This window comes from Dicentrarchus labrax, unplaced genomic scaffold (genome assembly GCF_905237075.1).
Source record: "Dicentrarchus labrax unplaced genomic scaffold, dlabrax2021, whole genome shotgun sequence".
NCBI lineage: Eukaryota > Metazoa > Chordata > Actinopteri > Moronidae > Dicentrarchus > Dicentrarchus labrax.
The window spans coordinates 988,848-1,010,423 of NW_026136720.1; the positions used below are offsets into that span (position 1 = coordinate 988,848).

Below are 21,576 nucleotides of genomic sequence, written 5' to 3' on the forward strand. Positions count from 1 at the left end.
AGTTGCAGCGAAGGCCGGATTACCGGAGCGGCTCCAGAGGCCCCGGGGCCCCGGGGCCCCGAACCCTCAGCAGGTCCACGAGTTTAACTGTGTTTGTTCTGTATCTGAACCTCAGTGATTAGAGCTCTAAATATCTTGATCCTAACTCTGGACATTAGTATATTATACTATAATTATACTATAAGTTCAATAATAAATAAATAAATAAACCACATTTTATATTCAGTAAGCGTCAGCAGTAAAATCTCACTGTGCAGCGTTCAGTGGCGTCTGGGTGTTCCTGCAGTGACCCACGGGGGGAACTTTAGTACTGCAGGGGGTTCTTAAAAATATATATCAGTCATGAATCATAATTAAATATTAAATATTAAAGCAGCAAAGGTTATTGTGAGAGGAAGTATTAATTAGATCAGAGCCACTGATCCTGGACCAGAGATCAGCTTCCTGAGCAACACAGAGGACGAATTAATGCAGCGGACACAAATCTGATTAATAAACGTGATCAGGACAGATTCCCCACTGCTAATATTAATGCTAATATTAATGCTAATATTAATGCTAATAACACTGCTAATATTAATGCTAATATCACTGCTAATATTAATGCTAATATCACTGCTAATATCACTGCTAATATTAATAACACTGCTAATATTAATGCTAATAACACTGCTAATATTAATGCTAATAACACTGATAATATCACTGCTAATAACACTGATAATATTAATGCTAATATCACTGCTTATATCACTGCTTATATTAATAACACTGCTAATATTAATGCTAATATCACAGCTAATAACACTGCTAATATTAATGCTAATAACACTGCTAATATTAATGCTAATAACACTGCTAATATTAATGCTAATAACACTGCTCATATTAATGCTAATATTAATGCTAATAACACTGCTAATATTAATGCTAATAACACTGCTAATATTAATGCTAATATTAATACTAATAACACTGCTAATATTAATGCTAATATTAATGCTAATATCACTGTTAATATTAATGCTAATATTAATGCTAATATTAATGCTAATAATAATACTGACACTAACAGCACTGATACTCGTAACGTCACTCAGTCTCCAGATGAATGAGTCAGAGTGGTTCCTCTGTAAGTGGAGAAGATCTCTGCTGTTGCTGTGCTGCCCTCTGCTGGTCACATCTGTTACTGTCTCTAAAGATTTGAACTTTGACCTTATGTCACTCTTTCATCATGCCTCCTCCTGACAGCTTTACTCCTTTTTACCTCCTCTCTCTCTGAGAGCCAAAACCAGAATACCAACTGCTCCTCTTCCTCCTCCTTTCTTTCCTCTGCCAACTCTTCCTCCTCTTTCTCTTCCTCCTCTCATAATCCCATTCCTTCTGGCCCTTCTTCTCTTGGACCTCCTCCTCCTCTTCATCTTCCTCCTCCTTCTTTTCCCAATCTCCTTCCTTCTTCTTACCTCTGACCCTCCTTCTCCTTTTCTTTTTCTTACTCATCCTCCTCTACCTGCTTCTCCTCCTTATAGGCCTCCTCCTCTTCCTCATTCTTCTTGTTTGTCCAGTATCCTGTTCTTCCTCTCTCTCTCCTCCTGGCCTTCATCCTCCTCTACCTCCTCATTCTCCTCCATGTTCTCCTCTTATTCTTCTTCCTCCTCCTCTTCTTTACTATCCAGCAGATAATCTACTCCTCCTCTTTTTAATCTTCCTCCTCCTCTTCTTCCTTCTCCCCCTGGCCCTCTACTTCTTTGTCCTGTACTCCTGATGCTCCTCCTCTCTCTCTCCTCCTGGCCCTCTTCCTCCTCCTTCTGGACCTCCTCCTCTTCCTATTCTGCCTCATCCTCCTCATCTTCCTCCTAGTAGTCCCACTCCTCCTCAAGGCCCAATTACTCCTCCTCTTCCTCTTTCTTCTTCTCCTGGCCCTCCTCCTCCTCCCTGAGAGCCAGCATCCCTCCTGGACCACACTATTTATAGAAACAGGGCCAGCGAGTGACAAAGATAGCTCAGGAAATGGGTCTGTGTAATCCCTGGGTCCACACACACACACAAACAGACACACACACACACACACACACACACACACACACACACACACACACACACGTCATCAATACGTCTGCTCACACAGTCAGAGGTTTCACTGGTCCAGCTGCTGGTTCAGGTTCCTCTCAGAGATCTAAAATCGGCTGTAACCCAGTTCCTTATAGAGCCACGAAAACCACGAAAACCACCAAACACACACAAACACACACACACACACACACACACACACACACACACACACACACACACACACACACACGGAAATAGCAGTCAGTTGATGATGAAGAAAAGTCAGCAGAATTATTAGAATTAATTCAACCAATCATTGACGTCCTACATCACCAAACTCATGTCCTTTTTTCTAGTTGTGAAGATGCAGATAAATACGACGCAAACATTTAGCCTCAATAATAGTGAGTGAAAGTTGTTTTGGTAAAGTTACTTTTAACACTGTACACACAATGTCCTATTACAATATAACATTATATCAACAAAACGATTCATTCTTAACAGCTGAAAACCACGAGGATCAGTGATCTGGTAGATGGTAGATTGTTCTGAGCACTTTACTGACTTTGTGCACCTACAAAATTGAAATTAAAATGAGATTCATTAAAAATGACTGTAATTGTCTGGTAATTGTTAACTGGAGCTCAGGTGAAAATGTAATTTTTTATTAGTGTATATGTTTTTTTTGTTAAGGTTACCTGATTTATTCTTATTTTATTCTCACTAGTTGCCTTTGATTTTTTATGAATTATACGAAAGTAATTAAATAATATCTAAAATATAATCATTTTTACTGTCCTGCAATTCATTGCAAAACAAAAAACTTTTTATCTTTCTTTATGAAAGCTGCTGTGAAATCAGACATTTTAGATGGCAAAACAATCCCAAAAAAAGCTGGTGAAATCCTGGAGGGACCGACTATTTTAAGGACAGGGACTGCTTTGTGTCGATTACACATCTGAATGGACAAAAATAACCTGTGGAGTTCCTCAAGGCTTCATTCTGGGGCCTCTTCTGTTTAACATCTACATCCTCCCACTACACTACAAAACATCTGACGTGATGCAGACGACACATTGATTTATATGTAACGATTCAAGCACTTCGAAAGGGATAAATCAGTGATTGGATGTGCAACCGTTTATTCCAGTTAAACAGATATACTGAGATAAGATATAGATATACATATTGAGAAAAAGCAAACATACTTGCCTCATGTCTCTGAGCACATGACCCCAGGCTCCTGTTGTGTAACAACTCAACCTCAGATTTACAACATTACAAGCCTCAAACCTCAACACAACTTCTCCATGTGTCAACACTACAGAACAACACACAACCACTGCCTCTCTTTAACACCCCACTAACAACACAACACAGTGTCCATGTGTTCAGACAGTATCCCTGTCCCTGTATAACTTACAGCAAATCAAATATTTATAAACCCACCGCCATACATAAACAACATAAACCTTGCACAAATAACTCCAAAAGATATCCCAACATAAGAATGTTTGATGAGGTGGTGAAGCAGTGTGGGATCATGGGAGTTGTTGTCTTCGCCACCATTGGCGTCATTGCAGTCAGCTTCTCCCGGTTAGGATTCCTTCAGTGTTCATGGTTCAGGAGGTTTCTACCGGGAGCCCAATGATCCACAGAGGTCTCCTCCTCTCCAACACAAACAGACCCGCTGATTAAAACCACTAAACACACTGAATAAAGCAGTTCCACCTTAAACACACTGAATAAAGCAGTTCCACCTTAAACACACTGAATAAAGCAGTTCCACCTTAAACACACTGAATAAAGCAGTTCCATCTTAAAAACACTGAATAAAGCAGTTCCACCTTAAACACACTGAATAAAGCAGTTCCATCTTAAAAACTTCTTCTTCATCTTTTCCAATAGAAATAAACAAGCTGATGTAAGACAAAAACAACTTTATTTCATCGATTGTCAAAATGGTAGCCAATTAGATTTCTGTGGATCGACTAATCTAATTTTTACTGCTGTAATTAAGTTAACGAAATCTTTGCACTTTGGGGGATGATTAAGAATTATTTGGATGTATGATGATTTATAGTATCATAGCACAGAGGGACTTACAGCATTGTAATGATAAAAAGTCAACTTAAAAGAAAAGCAGTCAATGGAACAAACTGGAATTACATCACTAATACTTAAATACTGCAGAGTTATTACGTCAACAGCTCATTTTGAGTTAGATTTAATTAATGGGTGACTGATTAAGTTACATTAACTTTATTTAGGAAGATCTGCTGTTGGGTACATGCACTGGCCGCTCTGTTCCTCATAAATAAACATAAATACACTCAAGCAGACGTTCTCAGATGTTGGTCACATAAAATATTAATTTATGAAGCTTTAAACCTGCAATAACTGATGTTTTAATTATGGAGGGACATGATCATCATTCAAGTCGTGTTTGTGTCCAATATTCTTTCTTTAAGCTCTTTTAGCTCTGACTAACTAACTCTAACTAACTGAGTTAGCTGCTATGTCCACTAGCTAGTCAGCAGGAAGTGTATGGCAACCTTTTATTCTGAAACAGAGGCTGTAAGAGCACTGAGTGAATTAGAGGAGATCATTCAGAACCAGAGAGAGGAGGAGGTGTGGCCCTGCCTCCGTAAGCGATGTCATCCGTCAAAAGGTGACAGACCTGCTGTGACATCACTGATGGGGGCGTGATCTATGAGAGACTGGAGGAGCCTCAGTGGAACCGAATCAGACTGTGGAGGAGTCAGTTTCCCCCCCGCAACACTCGATCCACACAGTGTGTGCGGGTGTGTGTGTGTGTGTGTGTGTGTGTGTGTGTGTGTGTGAGAGAGTGAGTGAGTGAGTGAGTGAGTGTGTGTGTGTGTGTGTGAGAGTGAGTGTGTGTGTGTGTGTGTGTGAGAGTGAGTGAGTGTGTGTGTGTGTCTGTGAGTGAGTGAGTGTGTGTGTGTGTGTGTGTGTGTGTGTGTGTGTGTGTGTGTGTGTCTGTGAGAGTGAGTGTGTGTGTGTGTGTGTGTGTGTGTGTGAGAGTGAGTGTGTGTGTGTGTGTGTGTGTGTGTGTGTGAGGTCTGACTACCTTCGGGGACACATTTCAGGCTAAAGCAGTTAATTGGGGACAAAAGTTACGTCCTCAGATAGGAAAAAGCTGATTTTTGGGTCATTGTTGGTCTCTAGGAAATGAATGTAAGTGTGATGACACATTTCCAGCATTTATTTGCTCCTCAACAGGCAAAAATATCAGCATTTACACAGAAAGTAGATCTCTATTAGTCACATGATACACGGCGACCCGCTGTGACACAATGGTGGCCAGAAAGTGAAACTAAACTTAAACATTAACGTTCAAAACAAAACAATAACGTAATAATATTAACAGTAAACAATATGCAACATATATAACACAATAATAAATGTAATCAGATAACTTTTGTCATGAATTGGTGCTGTACAAATAAAACTGAGCTGTAATCTGTACAGTTGTGTTCACTGTTCACTGAGCGCCGTCACTAACAGGATCAGGGTTTCAGAAGAGTCTCTTACTGTGTTGGTCCTGCTGTTAGAACTCATCTTCTGTCTGAGTCTGTGCATTTCACTGTGACTGCTCCTTTTAAAGCTGCTTTCACTTCTTTAATGAAGTGATTATTCACATTTCTTTATGTTACATCTGATTGTGATGGGAAGGTTCGCTTTGACCCTCATGCATCGCTGCGTTGGAGATACTACAGTCACATTCACCCGTTCACACACATTCATACAGTTCAAACTCTCATCACAAACAGAAACTAATCCATTCATTCACATTCACACAGCATTAGGAGCAGTTTGGGGTCGAACCATCAACCTCCTGAGACACAGCTCACACCGACGTTACGCCATCAGACCGAGGCGAACAAAAGACTTAAATAACTGGAAATAAAGTGTGTTTGACCACATCCTCCTGTACCACAGTGTGTACAAACAGGACAGAAGAATTAGTGTCCAAGTGAAGACAACATCAGGAGTCAACAGAACTGATTCCAGCTGCTGCTCTGAGAGAGTCTGTTACTGTTCTGTTTCATATTGTTTATGTCATTTCATAATTTGCTGGTCAGACAAAACCAGCCAATATTCCACTAATTGATTTATTTCATGCCTTAATTAGAGAGTAGAGAGAAGACAGGAAATGAGAGGAAAGCGATGGAGAGTGAAACACAAGAACACTGGCACACACATATTGTTTGTTTTATATAATATTCTCACATTTTATTAACAAAAAGATTCATTCATTCATCAGGAAATAACAGCTGACAACCACGAGGTTCATTTAGTTTTCTGAGCTTCTTCGACCTAAAAAAAGACTGTAACTGTTCACTGAAGCCCAGGTGTAAATATTATTATTAATAGTACAGCTGTTTATCATTGATCATATTTCCACTGACAGTGTGTATGTTAGTCCTCTGTATGTGGATTACCTCCTCACAATAACAGAAACAGGACTGAACACGTACGACAGCCTGTCTGACTCCAACATGTTTGATTCCATGCGACAGCGTGACTCAAACGTCTGCGTTCATACCGCCTTTATTTATACAACCAGGAACATTTAGGAGTTTAAAGAGTCCGTGCTAGCAGCTCTGTGAGGTCGCACTGAGACACAGCAGAGCGCTGAGCTAAATGCTAACATCAGTGTGCTAACAGGCTGATGTTTAGCAGGTATCATTTTTACCATGTTCGCAATCTTATTTTAGCGTGTTAGCATGCTAACATGAGCTAATTAGCAGTAACCACAAAGTGCAGCAGAGGCTGATGGGAATGTTTTTGGTTCTGGTCAGTTTTATTCCTAATAATCGGGTGGTCTCCTTGTTTTGGCTGTTAACTATTTACATGTTGACCTTTACTTAAAAACTCTATTTATTATCATATAGCTATGTCACAACTAACATAAAAACATTGAAATATTAAACACAATAATATTGACCAGTCTCTATATGTGACTGAAAATCTCTATGGTTACACAGGCTGATAAATATCAAAAGATGAAACAAGTATCAGCAGATTTTCAGTGGTGTCTGCATTATTACTGTCAGTACTTTCATACAACCAACAGATGGCGATGAGGAGCCACAGCTTCCACCACAGGCAGTCAGTGTGTCGGGATTAAAACGGTTGGTCTGAAATAATGGAAAGAAACGTCAACTGAAATTTGCCGTTTTGGGGAAAATAACATAAACTGGTGAAATATTGCAGCCTTAAAGGAACTTCCATTGTACGTTGATTCTGGCGCCCCCTGTGGAGAGAAGCGGTAGTGTTTCTGTTGCCTTCTTCTCGAAGAGCTGCGGGAGCTCCATGAAAGGGCTACGAGAGAGAGAGAGCTACCGGTAGTCAATGCCGCAACACAGCCTCGTACTTCGGGAAACTGGTGGTGTACCTGCGGACATTGTGAAGCTAATATATGGCCACCAAAGAGGAGTGCCTGTGTTGCACGGAGTTACGTCGCGACACCCAAGAGACGCAGTGTTTTGTACAGTCAGTACAGATTTCCCCTCTCTGATAAACAGAGCTGTACTTTTTTCTGGAAACTTTTTTCCATGTCCCGAAAATAAATTGGAGGCAGCGAGTCATACCGGAGGGACCAGATGGACAGGTATCCACTGAGTAAGTACACTAGACAAGTTGTGTTTTACATTGGTGCGATTATTTCTGATATATTGAACAAATTACATTTGTTTTAGTTCACATCATCAGCTGGAAGTCTTTATCATTGATCTGCATGAATGACCGAACCCCTGACTGTTTTCCCAAGATGGCGCCCGCCTGTATACGAACGCTACTGTTGTTCTAAACTATCTTTTTAATAAACTGTCTGTACACTTACAAAGTCCTCAGTGCTTCGGTTTATAGGTAGGGACCCTCACTATGCTATCGTGTTAGTGTGGTGCTATTTTGAGTCTTGTTAGTGGTATAAAAATAGCGATTTCTTTTCACGTTACTCGGTGCCCCGTTGACTAGCGTTATAAGCTAAGGTTTGTGCTAAAACCGGTCACGGTCGATTAGCATGAAAACATATCCCAGAGACCGAACCAACTCGGTACACATGTGTTATTAACCCCAGGTTCATTTTGCGCCGGAATTGTCCTTTAATAATAACTAACAGTCAGTCTTCTGTCTAATGGTTCGTTTATGTAGCTCATGTAGAGTCATCAGTATAAGCATTAGCACCATAGAGACGTGTTGCTAACTAGTTAAAAGTCATAATAATAAAAGTTTGATTCACGTTCACATCAGAATTTCTTCTTCTTTCAGTCAGCGTGGATCCTTTCAGTCAGCGTGGATCCTTTCAGTCAACGTGGATCCTTTCAGTCAGTGTGGATCCTTTCAGTCAACGTGGATCCTTTCAGTCAACAAGGATCCTTTCAGTCAACGTGGATCCTTTCAGTCAACAAGGATCCTTTCAGTCAACGTGGATCCTTTCAGTCAACGTGGATCCTTTCAGTCAACGAGGACCCTTTCAGTCAACGTGGATCCTTTCAGTCTGCGTGGATCCTTTCAGTCAACGTGGATCCTTTCAGTCAACGAGGACCCTTTCAGTCAACGTGGATCCTTTCAGTCTGCGTGGATCCTTTCAGTCAACGTGGATCCTTTCAGTCTGCGTGGATCCTTTCAGTCAGCGTGGATCCTTTCAGTCAACGAGGATCCTTTGGGTCAGTGTGGATCCTTTCAGTCAACGAGGATCCTTTCAGTCTGCGTGGATCCTTTCAGTCAGTGTGGATCCTTTCAGTCAAAGAGGATCCTTTAAGTCAGTGTGGATCCTTTCAGTCAGTGTGGATCCTTTCAGTCAACGAGGATCCTTTCAGTCTGCGTGGATCCTTTCAGTCAGTGTGGATCCTTTCAGTCAAAGAGGATCCTTTGGGTCAGTGTGGATCCTTTCAGTCTGCGTGGATCCTTTCAGTCAGTGTGGATCCTTTCAGTCAAAGAGGATCCTTTGGGTCAGCGTGGATCCTTTCAGTCTGCGTGGATCCTTTCAGTCAGTGTGGATCCTTTCAGTCAAAGAGGATCCTTTAAGTCAGTGTGGATCCTTTCAGTCAGTGTGGATCTTTTCAGTCAGTGTGGATCCTTTCAGTCCAAGAGGATCCTTTCAGTCAGTGTGGATCTTTTCAGTCAGTGTGGATCCTTTCAGTCAGTGTGGATCCTTTCAGTCTGCGTGGATCCTTTCAGTCTGCGTGGATCCTTTCAGTCAGTGTGGATCCTTTCAGTCAACGAGGATCCTTTGGGTCAGCGTGGATCCTTTCAGTCTGCGTGGATCTTTTCAGTCAGTGTGGATCTTTTCAGTCAGTGTGGATCCTTTCAGTCAGTGTGGATCCTTTCAGTCCAAGAGGATCCTTTCAGTCAGTGTGGATCCTTTCAGTCAAAGAGGATCCTTTGGGTCTGCAGGCGTCCTGCTCTAATGAGGTTAGAGAGCGAGACATCAGGTCCACTCATCATCCTGATTGTGACTCTGACAGACCGATAGTTACTAATCTGTCCAATCAATCAGTATCATCTTCCAGCAGAGGGAACACACTCTCCCACTGAGCTTTCAGAGAGTCGACTTACTTTTTAAATAAAATTATTAACGTTAACGTCTTCAGGGGGTTTGGTTTAAAGGGGAACTGTTGTTCAGTCTCTGTCATATATATAATGTTGCAGCTTCTCAACTCTTAGGGATTAACTGATGGACGTTTACTTGTTGGTATTAGCTAACGGCTAACTGCTGCTAACGGACTGGGAGCTGGAGGCAGTGGCGCTCCTGGCGGTCCAAAGCTCCTGTTCTAGAGACCGAAACTGCCCCACTGCTCTGAGCTCCTAGACTCACCTGATAGGACGGCTGAGTTAGCTGCACCGCTAACCAGCTAACAACAGCAGCAAGTTAGCTGCTAATGTATAGCTAAGGCTATATTGTGTACTTTTACTGCATGAAGCTGAAAATACTTCAGACTGTTTTACTTTAAAGCCCTCGACTGCTTCTACGGAGGAGGAGGAGGAGGAGGAGGAGAAGAAAGAGGAGAAAGAGGAGGAGGAGAAGAAAGAGGAGAAAGAGGAGGATGAGGAGAAGAAAGAGGAGGAAGAGCAGGAGGAGCTGTGCAGTGACATATTCCCATCAGGCTGTATAAACGAGGGAGTTTAATTAATTGCGTGCAATCCATTAATAGCAGCTATAATTAGAGGAGATTAAAGGACCACCTGACTGAACCTGGATCTGCTCTTTTACCTTTTTACTCCCAGAGGAGATTTCATTACCTCACACTGCACTCAGAGAGGTACTCCTGTACTCGAGTAACAGTACAACTAATACTCCATTACAAGTCAAAGTATTATTATTATTATTATTATTTTGCTTCCTAAAGTGAAAAATGCAGTTAAAGTAAAAATATTTACATCTGAAATAATATAAAAGTATAAAGTAGCATTAAGTGGATATACTCCAAACATTACTGCAGTACTTTAGGAGAGTTACTGCAGTACTTTAGGAGAGTTACTGCAGTACTTTAGCAGAGTTACTGCAGTACTTTATCAGAGTTACTGCAGTACTTTAGGAGAGTTACTGCAGTACTTTATCAGAGTTACTGCAGTACTTTATCAGAGTTACTGTAGTACTTTATCAGAGTTACTGTAGTACTTTATCAGAGTTACTGCAGTACTTTAGGAGAGTTACTGCAGTACTTTAGCAGAGTTACTGCAGTACTTTAGCAGAGTTACTGTAGTACTTTAGGAGAGTTACTGTAGTACTTTAGCAGAGTTACTGCAGTACTTTATCAGAGTTACTGCAGTACTTTAGGAGAGTTACTGCAGTACTTTATCAGAGTTACTGCAGTACTTTAGGAGAGTTACTGCAGTACTTTATCAGAGTTACTGCAGTACTTTAGGAGAGTTACTGCAGTACTTTATCAGAGTTACTGCAGTACTTTAGGAGAGTTACTGCAGTACTTTAGGAGAGTTACTGTAGTACTTTATCAGAGTTACTGCAGTACTTTAGGAGAGTTACTGCAGTACTTTAGGAGAGTTACTGTAGTACTTTAGCAGAGTTACTGCAGTACTTTATCAGAGTTACTGCAGTACTTTATCAGAGTTACTGCAGTACTTTAGGAGAGTTACTGTAGTACTTTAGGAGAGTTACTGCAGTACTTTAGGAGAGTTACTGCAGTACTTTAGGAGAGTTACTGTAGTACTTTAGGAGAGTTACTGTAGTACTTTATCAGAGTTACTGCAGTACTTTAGGAGAGTTACTGCAGTACTTTAGGAGAGTTACTGCAGTACTTTAGGAGAGTTACTGCAGTACTTTAGGAGAGTTACTGCAGTACTTTAGCAGAGTTACTGCAGTACTTTAGGAGAGTTACTGTAGTACTTTAGGAGAGTTACTGCAGTACTTTAGCAGAGTTACTGCAGTACTTTAGGAGAGTTACTGCAGTACTTTATCAGAGTTACTGCAGTACTTTAGCAGAGTTACTGCAGTACTTTATCAGAGTTACTGCAGTACTTTATCAGAGTTACTGCAGTACTTTATCAGAGTTACTGCAGTACTTTATGAGAGTTACTGCAGTACTTTAGTAGAGTTACTGCAGTACTTTAGTAGAGTTACTGCAGTACTTTAGTAGAGTTACTGCAGTACTTTAGGAGAGTTACTGCAGTACTTTATCAGAGTTACTGCAGTACTTTATCAGAGTTACTGCAGTACTTTATCAGAGTTACTGCAGTACTTTAGGAGAGTTACTGCAGTACTTTAGCAGAGTTACTGCAGTACTTTAGCAGAGTTACTGCAGTACTTTAGCAGAGTTACTGCAGTACTTTAGCAGAGTTACTGCAGTACTTTAGGAGAGTTACTGCAGTACTTTATCAGAGTTACTGCAGTACTTTATCAGAGTTACTGCAGTACTTTATCAGAGTTACTGCAGTACTTTAGGAGAGTTACTGCAGTACTTTAGTAGAGTTACTGCAGTACTTTAGGAGAGTTACTGCAGTACTTTAGGAGAGTTACTGCAGTACTTTATCAGCACAGTGACTAACAGACACACTGATGTTACTCAGAGATCAAACAGGAAGTCAGAGTGTGGCCCAGTTTGACCTCCTGCTGGAAACAGCCCTCACTACTGAGTGTGTACTGAGTGTGTACATGTAGTGTGTGTGTGTATAGATAGAAGTCTCTATGAATAAACTATGATAACACATTACTGCACACGTACAGCTCAAACACTCACTGTTCCTGTACTCTGATGGATGTTTTATAAACTGTAATGTGGAACCACTGATTCGTCTTCAGGTGGCTCGTTGTGTCCGATCAAAAGTCCAAAACTTAATATAAAGTAATAAAGATGAATAAAGTAGGAGTTGAAATATGACCACAAGTTTTTATGTATTTTGCATTTATTTTTATAACTAATGATTAATGTAAACTGGCTAGTTAGCTAGCGTTATGCTAACATTAGCTAACTTAAGATGTGGCAGTATATATATATATGTCTCTTTTATCTTTTAACCATCTTGAAAATGTGGTTGTCTTTTCAGCACATATTAGCTTAGCATATAGCATATCTATGTACAGGAAAGGAGGAAGTTGACTGAGGCTTGCTCAACTGTGATTGGAGCAAAGAGTAAAAAGGGGGCGGGGCTTATGAAGGGCCACTTGTGATGAAAACATACGTTACATCAGGCACTACTGATCCTCCATATGAACAACAAAATAATAAAAACGTATTCACTCATTCAGGATACATTTAATAACACCATCAATATAAATATTAGCTGAGTGCAACCTGGTATCTGATGGCGGACCCAGCCAGTGGCCTGCAGAGAGCAGCACAGCTTTTAATCAAATCACTGACCTGTCTGCAGGAAGCAATATGGTCAATATTAAAACCTGATGTTATAGAGGAGAGATCCTCGACAGACCAAATGTTCACATTTCACATAAGGCTGGGCGATATGGCTTAAAAATAAAATCTCCGATTTTTTTCACACCAAACCCGATTTACGATTTTAATCGTTTTTTTTTGTTTTTTTAGCAAATCGATAAAATGTATTTATCGCCCAGCCCTAATTTCACAAACTGCATTCAGTAGATTTTTGCTTAAAAAGTGACAGTTGATGTATTTAATGTTTCATCCTCTAAATATTTCCTTCAGCAGAAATAACAAAACTTGTATTGTTTTAAGTTTTTAATGTGAGAACTGTCACAGTAAACTGTTGTTCAGCCCAAAGGACATTTGAAGACGCCTCCTTAAAAATATCCACCGCTATAATAGATATTTTTCACTAATCTGACGGTTTTTAGATAAAATGATGATTGACAATGAAAATAAATGTTAGCTTCAGCCCTGCTACCAAACTCCATTCAGATTTTTGCTGTTTTTTGCAGTTTAACCCTGTAAAGCAGCTATACTGTCGAGCCCATACAGACACTGAACTAAATACTATGACATTTGTTGGAGAGAGTTTAACACTTTGTTAATAATCAGTTATTGATTTGGTGTTTGACCCTCAGTGTCAGCAGAAGATGTTAATGACTCACAAACCATCGTGAAACCTACTGTTTCATCATTTATTTTGTGTATAAACTGTTATATTTGTTAAATGTGTTTCAGCAATTCTTCTGGTGATAATTGGCTTCATAAGACGTCCTGCTTCACCGACCAACAGTCTGTAACCTAAAAATATTCTATTGACTAAAACCTAAGTATTCTATTGACTAAAACCTAAGAAAGAAAAACATCAGATTTGTCCTCTGTAGGTGTGAGCTGCTGAAAAACATTCTGATCCGACAACTGACGGTTGAAATAATGAAACTGGCTGTTTTTTCCCCGTCGGCTGTGGTTGGTTTCACTATCATTTCCGAGCCTTTTTTAGACTTGTCTCTGCTGATACTGATCTCACAGTTTGTTTTGCTTGGTGTCGCGGTCCAGCTGTTTGAGTTCAAGGTCAAACTCCCACTGACAACATCTGTATGGGCTCCATAGTACCACTGTGTTAAACTGAGAAAAACAGCTAAAATTTGAATGGAGTTTTGAAGTTTCACTGTGACTCTTAAAAACCCAAAGTTTCAAGATTTAATTCACTAAAACAAAGACAAAGAAAATCAGCAAATTCTCACATTTGTGAAACTGAAACAATCAGCAAAAACTTGTCAAGAAGTTCTGTAGCGGAAATCCCTGCGAGTGTCACTGCTTTAGAGGGATAAACCTCAAAAATGGCAAAAATGTAAAGGTAGTTTGGAATTACGACTACAAAATGTCCAAACATGCCAGTCAAAGCTCCTCAGAAGCCAAAGTCATGTCTTCAGATGTCTCATTTCGTCCGACCAACAGTCTAAAACCCCAAAATATTCTACTTTTAGTAACGTAAGACAGCAAATTCTTTAAATCCTTTGTTGTGGTAACTTTCACTATCGTCTGTTGATAACTCCTGCTGATAACATCTATATCCATACATATCACTACATTGAACTGCTTAAAACAGCTAAAATATAAATGGAGTTTTGAAGTGAAACGGTGAAAAACAACCATCATCAAACTATTGTCCAACACTCAAAAACCCAAAGATTTAAGATTCAGTTGACTAAAAAAAGACAAAGGAAACCAGTAAATTCTCACATTTGTGAAACCGAAACAATCATCACACTTTGGCAAACTTGTTCAGAAGCTCTGTTGGTGGAGATCACTGCTAGTGTCACTGCTTTAGAGGGTTAAACCACAAAAATGTAAAGGGAGTTTGGAATGGTGACTACAAACTGTCCAAACATGGCAGTCAGAGCTCCTCAGAGTCCTGTCTGCAAAAACAGTCAGAAATATTGAGTTTAAAGTCATTTCGGCTTATTCTTCTTTTCTATTCCTCAAACCATTGTAGGAAATACTTTAGTTAATTAATTAATTACATTCATTTAAACACATAATAGGCCTACTATCAAAATAGTAACACTTAAACTTGTTAAAATGTAATTTAAATGGAGTTTTCCTGTAATATTTAGTGTCAGTATCAGTCTGCTACGTAGTCACATTCATGTACATATCACAAGCATACATCCGTTATTAGGTAGGAGTCAAACTGTGATGGTGAGATAGTGGGCGGAGGTCACATGAACGGTTCACAAACGCAGCCATAGTGCTCGCTCCACGAGAGAAGAGTGGACCAGGAGGACCCCTCCCGCCGGTCCACAGCTTCATTTCACAAAGAAACTCAAACTACTCAAAATAATAAAACATCTTTGATAAAATACAGCGCCGTGACTTCAGCGTCTCATTTATTGAACAAAGACTCATTAAACTCACTGACGTTACACTGAATTGTCTTTTTGACAAGCTTAACTGAGGATGTTTGTAATTCTCTGTGGCAGTTCCTAAAATATAATTATGTTAGGAATTATACATTATTGTTTTTTAAATTAACATTTAAAAAACAATCTCAAGTACCTGCTGCAGCACTCCAAAGTGCCCCTAGGGGAACCCCCATATGAGAATTGCCTGAATTGGACCAAAAAAGGTGCCAGCACTTGAATTCAGCGCAACATAACCTTAATTATTTTGCTGTTTTTCATCCTTTTTAAAAAAGAAATTTAGCATTAAGCTAGCTGTGTTACCACAGAGAGGCATTAAGGAGAACCCCACCAGCACTGCGGAGGTCTGAGGTTTGAGGGCATCAAAGTTAGTTATTTTTAGGAATGATGGAAAAAATACTGAAACCTCGGTGCCCTCAGCGGCGAGACTGAGGTGGCGGTACTCAATAAGAAGTAACGGTGCTCAGTACGGGTGAGTTCTGGTGAGTTCTGACCCATTTCAGCCTCTAATTCAACAAAGATGATATAAAATGTTCAGAAACTGCTGTTTGAATTTTGATGGAAATATTGCCAGAATATGATTGTGTCCTATTAGAGGACTATTTGAGTTTGAGACCTCTGCCCCGAGGATATTCACAGCCTCATGAAACCGTACAAGCACAAACTAGAGAGCAGTGTCTTTATAGATATTCTGCTGGTTCCTCACTGAGCATGAAACTGTGGGCAGGTTGAGACTGAAAGGAAGGTGAGATGAACAACTTCACCAGTGAATTACATCATCCAAAGCTGAACGCCCCCCGACTTCAAACTCATTCTGACTCCGCTGGTTGGTATCAATAAAACCGTATCATCTCATCTTTGTATGTAGCTCCTGAAGGAAGAAAACTAAAAACTACACACAAAGGACAAACCAAAGTCCATTTCATTTTCTATTGATTTTAACAAACCAAAGACGAACCAAACTCCACACTCCAAACCTAATTTTTTACAGATTTTAGCAGCGACCCTTCTTCAATAACGTCCTGTTTCCAAGTGTAAGCACATCTCAGCTGCATCACTTCCTGTGCAGCTTTAACTGGCTGAAAGTCAGTGTGTGTGTGAGGAGGAGGAGGAGGAGGAGGAGGAGGAGGAGGGGGTGTGGAGGAGCTGAACTCACCTCCTGCAGAAGATCCTCAGGCCGGTGAAGGTCCTGCTGGCGTGGTGGCAGGGGGGGACGGGGGCAGCGGAGGGAAGCTCGACGTTGGAGGCTGAGGAGGTGGAGGTGGAGGTGGAGGTGGAGGAGGATGAGGAGGCCACAGAGGTGGAGGTGAAGGTCCCCTCTCCTTCATCCTGCAGCGAGGGTTGCTCCTCCTCAGGATCCATGGCCTTGCCTGGGCGGGCTCCCTCTCTCTGCCTGCTGCTCCTCTCACAGACGGAGCTGGTCGGAGGTCAGCACACGGTCTGAGGAGCAGTCAGCCATTCTGACAGCTTCAGACAGGAAGTGCAGCTTCAGATCCTCCGTGTGTCTCAGCTTCAGTTCACACCAGGAAGCATTCAAACAAAGTGTTCCAGCAGCGGGGAGGAAGGAGCAGGAGGGAGGAGGTGGTGGAGCAGAGGGAGGGTGGAGGGGGGGTTCTCTAAACTGGCTTCCTTCCTTCTCCTAACCCTCCCAGCCTGAGGAAGCCTCTCTCCTCCTCATGCTCTCTCTCGCTCAGCAGATCCAGGAAGTTTGACAGAAGAGTGTGCAGAAGGAGGAGCTGCACTTCTCCTCCTCTTCCTCCTCCTCCTCCTCTCTGCGACCTGTTGCTCCTCCACTCCTTTTTGTTTTTGCTTTGCTCTGCTCGCAGTTGTGAGCGTGTGCTGCTCCGTTTACTCTGCCCTCTTTACTTTTATCTCAGCTCTGTGGCTCTCCCTCTCTTTTTTCCTGCGTCCCGCCCACCCCACCAGCCCTCCGCGCTCTGATTGGCCGAGAGGGGAGAGGTGAGCGCTTTGCCACCTGCTGGAGCTTCTGAGGCCGTGCAGCTGCTAAAAAAAGAGGAGGAAATGAACTAATTTTCTCCTCTCCAGAGCTGTGGCAGCAGCAGAGGGCTATGGAGCTGTTTACTGACAGTAAAATAAAAAAAGAAGATAAAGAAAGTCCATTTTAATAATAAAAATATGACAAAACCACCCCACAAAATATGACTTTGTATCTCATAATTTCATATTTTTGACATTTTGTCTCCTAATTTAGACTTTTTATCTTCTATTTGTTTTTGAGGTCATAATTTAAACTTTTTATTTCATTATCAAGGCTAAGTTTTCATATTATGTTTTTATTTTCCTGGTGTTAATGGGCTTCCATAGCGGACAGAGCAAACTCACACAAAGCAAGCAAGGCCTGCATCCTCCTCTTCCTCTTCTTCTTCTTCCTCTGTTTCAATGCAAACCACCGCCGGAGGACGAAAGCAGCAGTTTAACGGAACAAAATGAACATATTGTGAAGATTTGTGGGAACCGCAGCCTGCCTCTCACTTGGATCACATTTCTGAAGCCCTTCACTGCGATGTGCTCCCCTCCCACAGAGGTTTTACATAAAGACGGTGAACCAGCCCACACTGACAGAGAGAGAGAGTGTTTGTACTGCAGTAAAGCAGAGGTCGCACGGCCGCATCCAGGCCCACGCAGAGCCCTTCACCACGTGCACGTGGCGGCCTTGTCCCCTGGGTTCCCGCTCCGAGGTGAAACTGAAGGGTTATTTTTGACAGCCAATTAAAACAGAGGTGCAGCGGCCAGAGGACGAGTCTTAAAAAGATCCATCAGACATGACAAATAACCTGCTTTAATAATCAAAAATCTGTCATTCATTTTAAGGTAAAAGGCACAATACGCTGTTGGAAGTGTTCACTGATCGTTTCTGTTACAAATATTTAAGATAAATCAGTTTTATGATCGTACGCTGTGAAGGTTTGGTTTAATCTACCTGGTTGGGGTTAAAATAACAAATAATATCCAACGGTGTGTTTCATTAGTGTTTAATCAGCTGATAATAAGAATCATTGTGTGTTTGTTACCTTAAAATTTGTTTTTTATCTACAGAGGCAGCGGGTCCTCTGCTGGCGGAGTCCGCCATGTTGGATTTACATTTGCTTCCACTGTCTCGGGGCGGAGGACTCTCAGAAAGGTCAATGAGAAAAGATGTTTGTTGGTAATTTGAGTGAACCGACCCTTTTTCCACATCAGCCACCTGCAGAGGTTTCCGAGGGACCTGCAGCTCGTACACTGTACAGTACTTGTGATATTGGAGTTTGTGTTATCTAACACTGCGGAGGCCAAACTCTCAGCTCAGGGCTGAAGTGAGTGTTACTGATGCGTCGGCTCAGCCTCAAATGCTTTTAACTTTTATTTCTCCAGAGAGAACGTGTTGGACGGCGGGCTCCTCTCCAGCTGCTCTGTAATGCACCTGTTACAACCTTTATTCATTATTTATTATTATTTATGTGTTTGTATTAAAGATATTTACAGATATATACACTTGTTATTCATGTGCAGATTTAAATTGACACTATTTTGTATATTTAATCTCTAATCAGTTTATATGAAGATAATGCTTTATGCTCAGTTTCACTCCTTTCATTTAGGAACACTCAGAAAAACCATCAGTTGGATGTGAATTGTACGACATTAGTTCTGTAACGGTTTGTTAGTTAGTTACAGCTGAAAGCTAATGTGAGCAAAATGCTAGCAAACTATAATTTACATTAATTATTAGTTAGCTAGTTGGCTAGTGTTGTGCTAACATTAGATAACTTAAGATGTAACTATATTTATGTTTCTTTATCTTTTAACCATCTTTAAAATGTGGTTGTCTTTCCAACAACATTAGCCTAGTTTATAGCATATGTGAGGGTACAGTGAGGGTGAGGGGAAGGCAAACATAATCCTGCACACTGGACCTTTAATTCTCTGGCGATCCTTCAGAATAATCTTGAGACCCTCCGGGGGTCCGGACCCTCAGGTTGGGAACCACTTTATTGTGTGCAGCCATTTAAAGACTTTAATTAATCTACCTCACCTTCTAGGTCAGTTTTTATTCATATTAATATTTATTTTTATTTAGTTATATTATCATGCATAACGCTATGATCCAGGACCAAGACCAAGACCAGGACCAAGACCGGGACCAGGACCAGGACCCAGACCAGGACCCAGACCAAGACCAAGACCAAGACCAGGACCAAGACCAGGACCAAGACCGGGACCAGGACCAGGACCCAGACCAGGACCCAGACCAGGACCAGAGACCAGGACCAGGACCAGGACCAGGACCAAGACCCAGACCAGGACCAGGACCAGGACCAGGACTTTCATCAGAACACAGTGAAAGAGGGGAGATACTTTAACTTCTTCTTCACTGGAATAAAACCCTTTAGTTTCACTCACTGTTTCTCTCTCCACCCACACACACACTCACACACCTTCTCTGAAAGCTGCTGAAAGGGATGCTGGGAAATGTAGGCTATAACCTCTAACTTCTGTAGTTTGAAGCAGGTCGATGGAAAGTTGGCACTTTATCACAAAATATCTCCTCAGACAGCCAACAGAGAGAACTTTGATGGACTGAGACTCTGAGAGCGGAGAGCGCCATCTAGTGAAGACAGAGCAACCATTTCTTCTTCAGATGATCCATCAAGAGACAATTAACTCCTTCTTTTTATTTTTATTGTGTTTATGCAAATACAGACACACTCATAAAGGAATACAGCTAACTGAGCTAAGCTAGCAGCTACAGGCTGATTAATGATTTAATATCACAGTAACATGTTTGATTGTTGGTAGTTTGCTCTCAATCTGTTTGGTTGCACAATAAAGACACAAAGTGATTCCATAAACAAACATCAGGAGCATCAGACTAACAGTTAGCATGCTCAACCTGTTCCAATATGTCTGAAATATATAATAATGATCTGTTTATGTCTGTGTGAACATTATTACGTCTTTATTTAAAGCTGCAGTGTGAAACATTGAAGAGGATCTATTGTCAGAACTCTAATATAATATTTATAAGTATGTTTTTATTCATGTTTAATCAGCTGGAAAGTTTGTGTTCCTCTAAAATATCATTAAGAAAACCTGAAAATACCTAAAGAATGACTTTATAGCAGTGTAATAGCACTGTACCATACTGGAGGACGAGACAGATAAAAACACAGAAACATTCATTTTGACATTATTGGTGTTAAATAAATATTATATAAAGTCCCTAAAGTCCATAATTGGGTGTGAAGAGGTTAAACTGGAGGTATTCCTGTAACTCCAGCAGTCTGTACATGGTTTAAAAAGGGGGACAAAGGGATTTGTTAACAAGTCAAACTGGTCCGGCTTCTTTTCTGAACTGAGGCCTGAATCCACCGTCTCCTCCTTCCAGTCCTGAATCAGGATCAGCTGGATCCGGTTTCTGCAGATGAGCTGAAATCGGGTTCCTAACCTCGTACATTTAATCTGTATTTAAATACAACTATGAAGCACTTTGAATATTTCTATTTTCTGTTACTTCCACTCAGTAAATGTCAGAGTTACATACTGTAAGTTTTTTTAGAAACATACAAAGAAATGATTCTGTTTTTTATTCTCAGATCAGAGTAAAAATACTCTGCAGAATAATATGTATGAGGCCATATTATTCATTCTAATAACTGAAAACATAAACCTGGTGGTATAAAACAGATTTATTGTTATTGACTGTATTTGTCTCTGTAGCCCAAAATCTGATTAACGCATAAAAATAAAATGTTTCAGAATCTTATGGAAGATTTAAAGATATTAAATAAAATCTACTCTGTAAAAATAATCTCCTGTTTATTTTACAGATTTACATTTTTTATATTCATGCAAATATTAATAAAATTACAGAAGTATCCTGTGAATTTACATAATTAATGTAAAATAAGTTTTATTTTATAAAGTGACAGAAAATGTACAGCAGGGACAGACTGTGTGTCCTCACTGTAACAGCAGATATTGTTATATGAAGACATTGTTGACAGTTTGCTGATGTGGTCTGAAGTGAGGGGTTAACTGTGGATGAATAAAATCATGAATATGACATAAAACATGGACACAGAGCATAATCTCATCAGCCTGCTCGTTTTCAGGCTGATGGCCTCTCTGCTCGGCCTGCTGATGGTTAGTGGCTGTAATAATTGGCCTGGAGGTTACCGTAATACAATTACTGTTCCCAGTAGCACGGACGCATTATGCACTACTGTTAG

The 21,576-nt window shown here is 40.7% G+C and overlaps 1 protein-coding gene across 2 annotated transcripts in view; it reads right to left on the reverse strand.

Annotated features, from left to right (window-relative positions):
- Positions 1 to 17,199, reverse strand: part of dgkzb (diacylglycerol kinase, zeta b) — a 52,190-nt gene extending 34,991 nt beyond the window's left edge. Inside the window, exon 1 of one of the 2 annotated variants that reach the window (XM_051380802.1) lies at positions 16,503 to 17,199. In XM_051380802.1, the coding sequence (XP_051236762.1) occupies positions 16,503 to 16,708 (206 nt within the window). In that variant the 5' untranslated portion in view covers positions 16,709 to 17,199. The remainder of the gene's footprint in view (positions 1 to 16,502) is intronic. The other variant, XM_051380797.1, reaches the window with a different exon arrangement.
- Between the last annotated feature and the right edge of the window lie 4,377 nt (positions 17,200 to 21,576).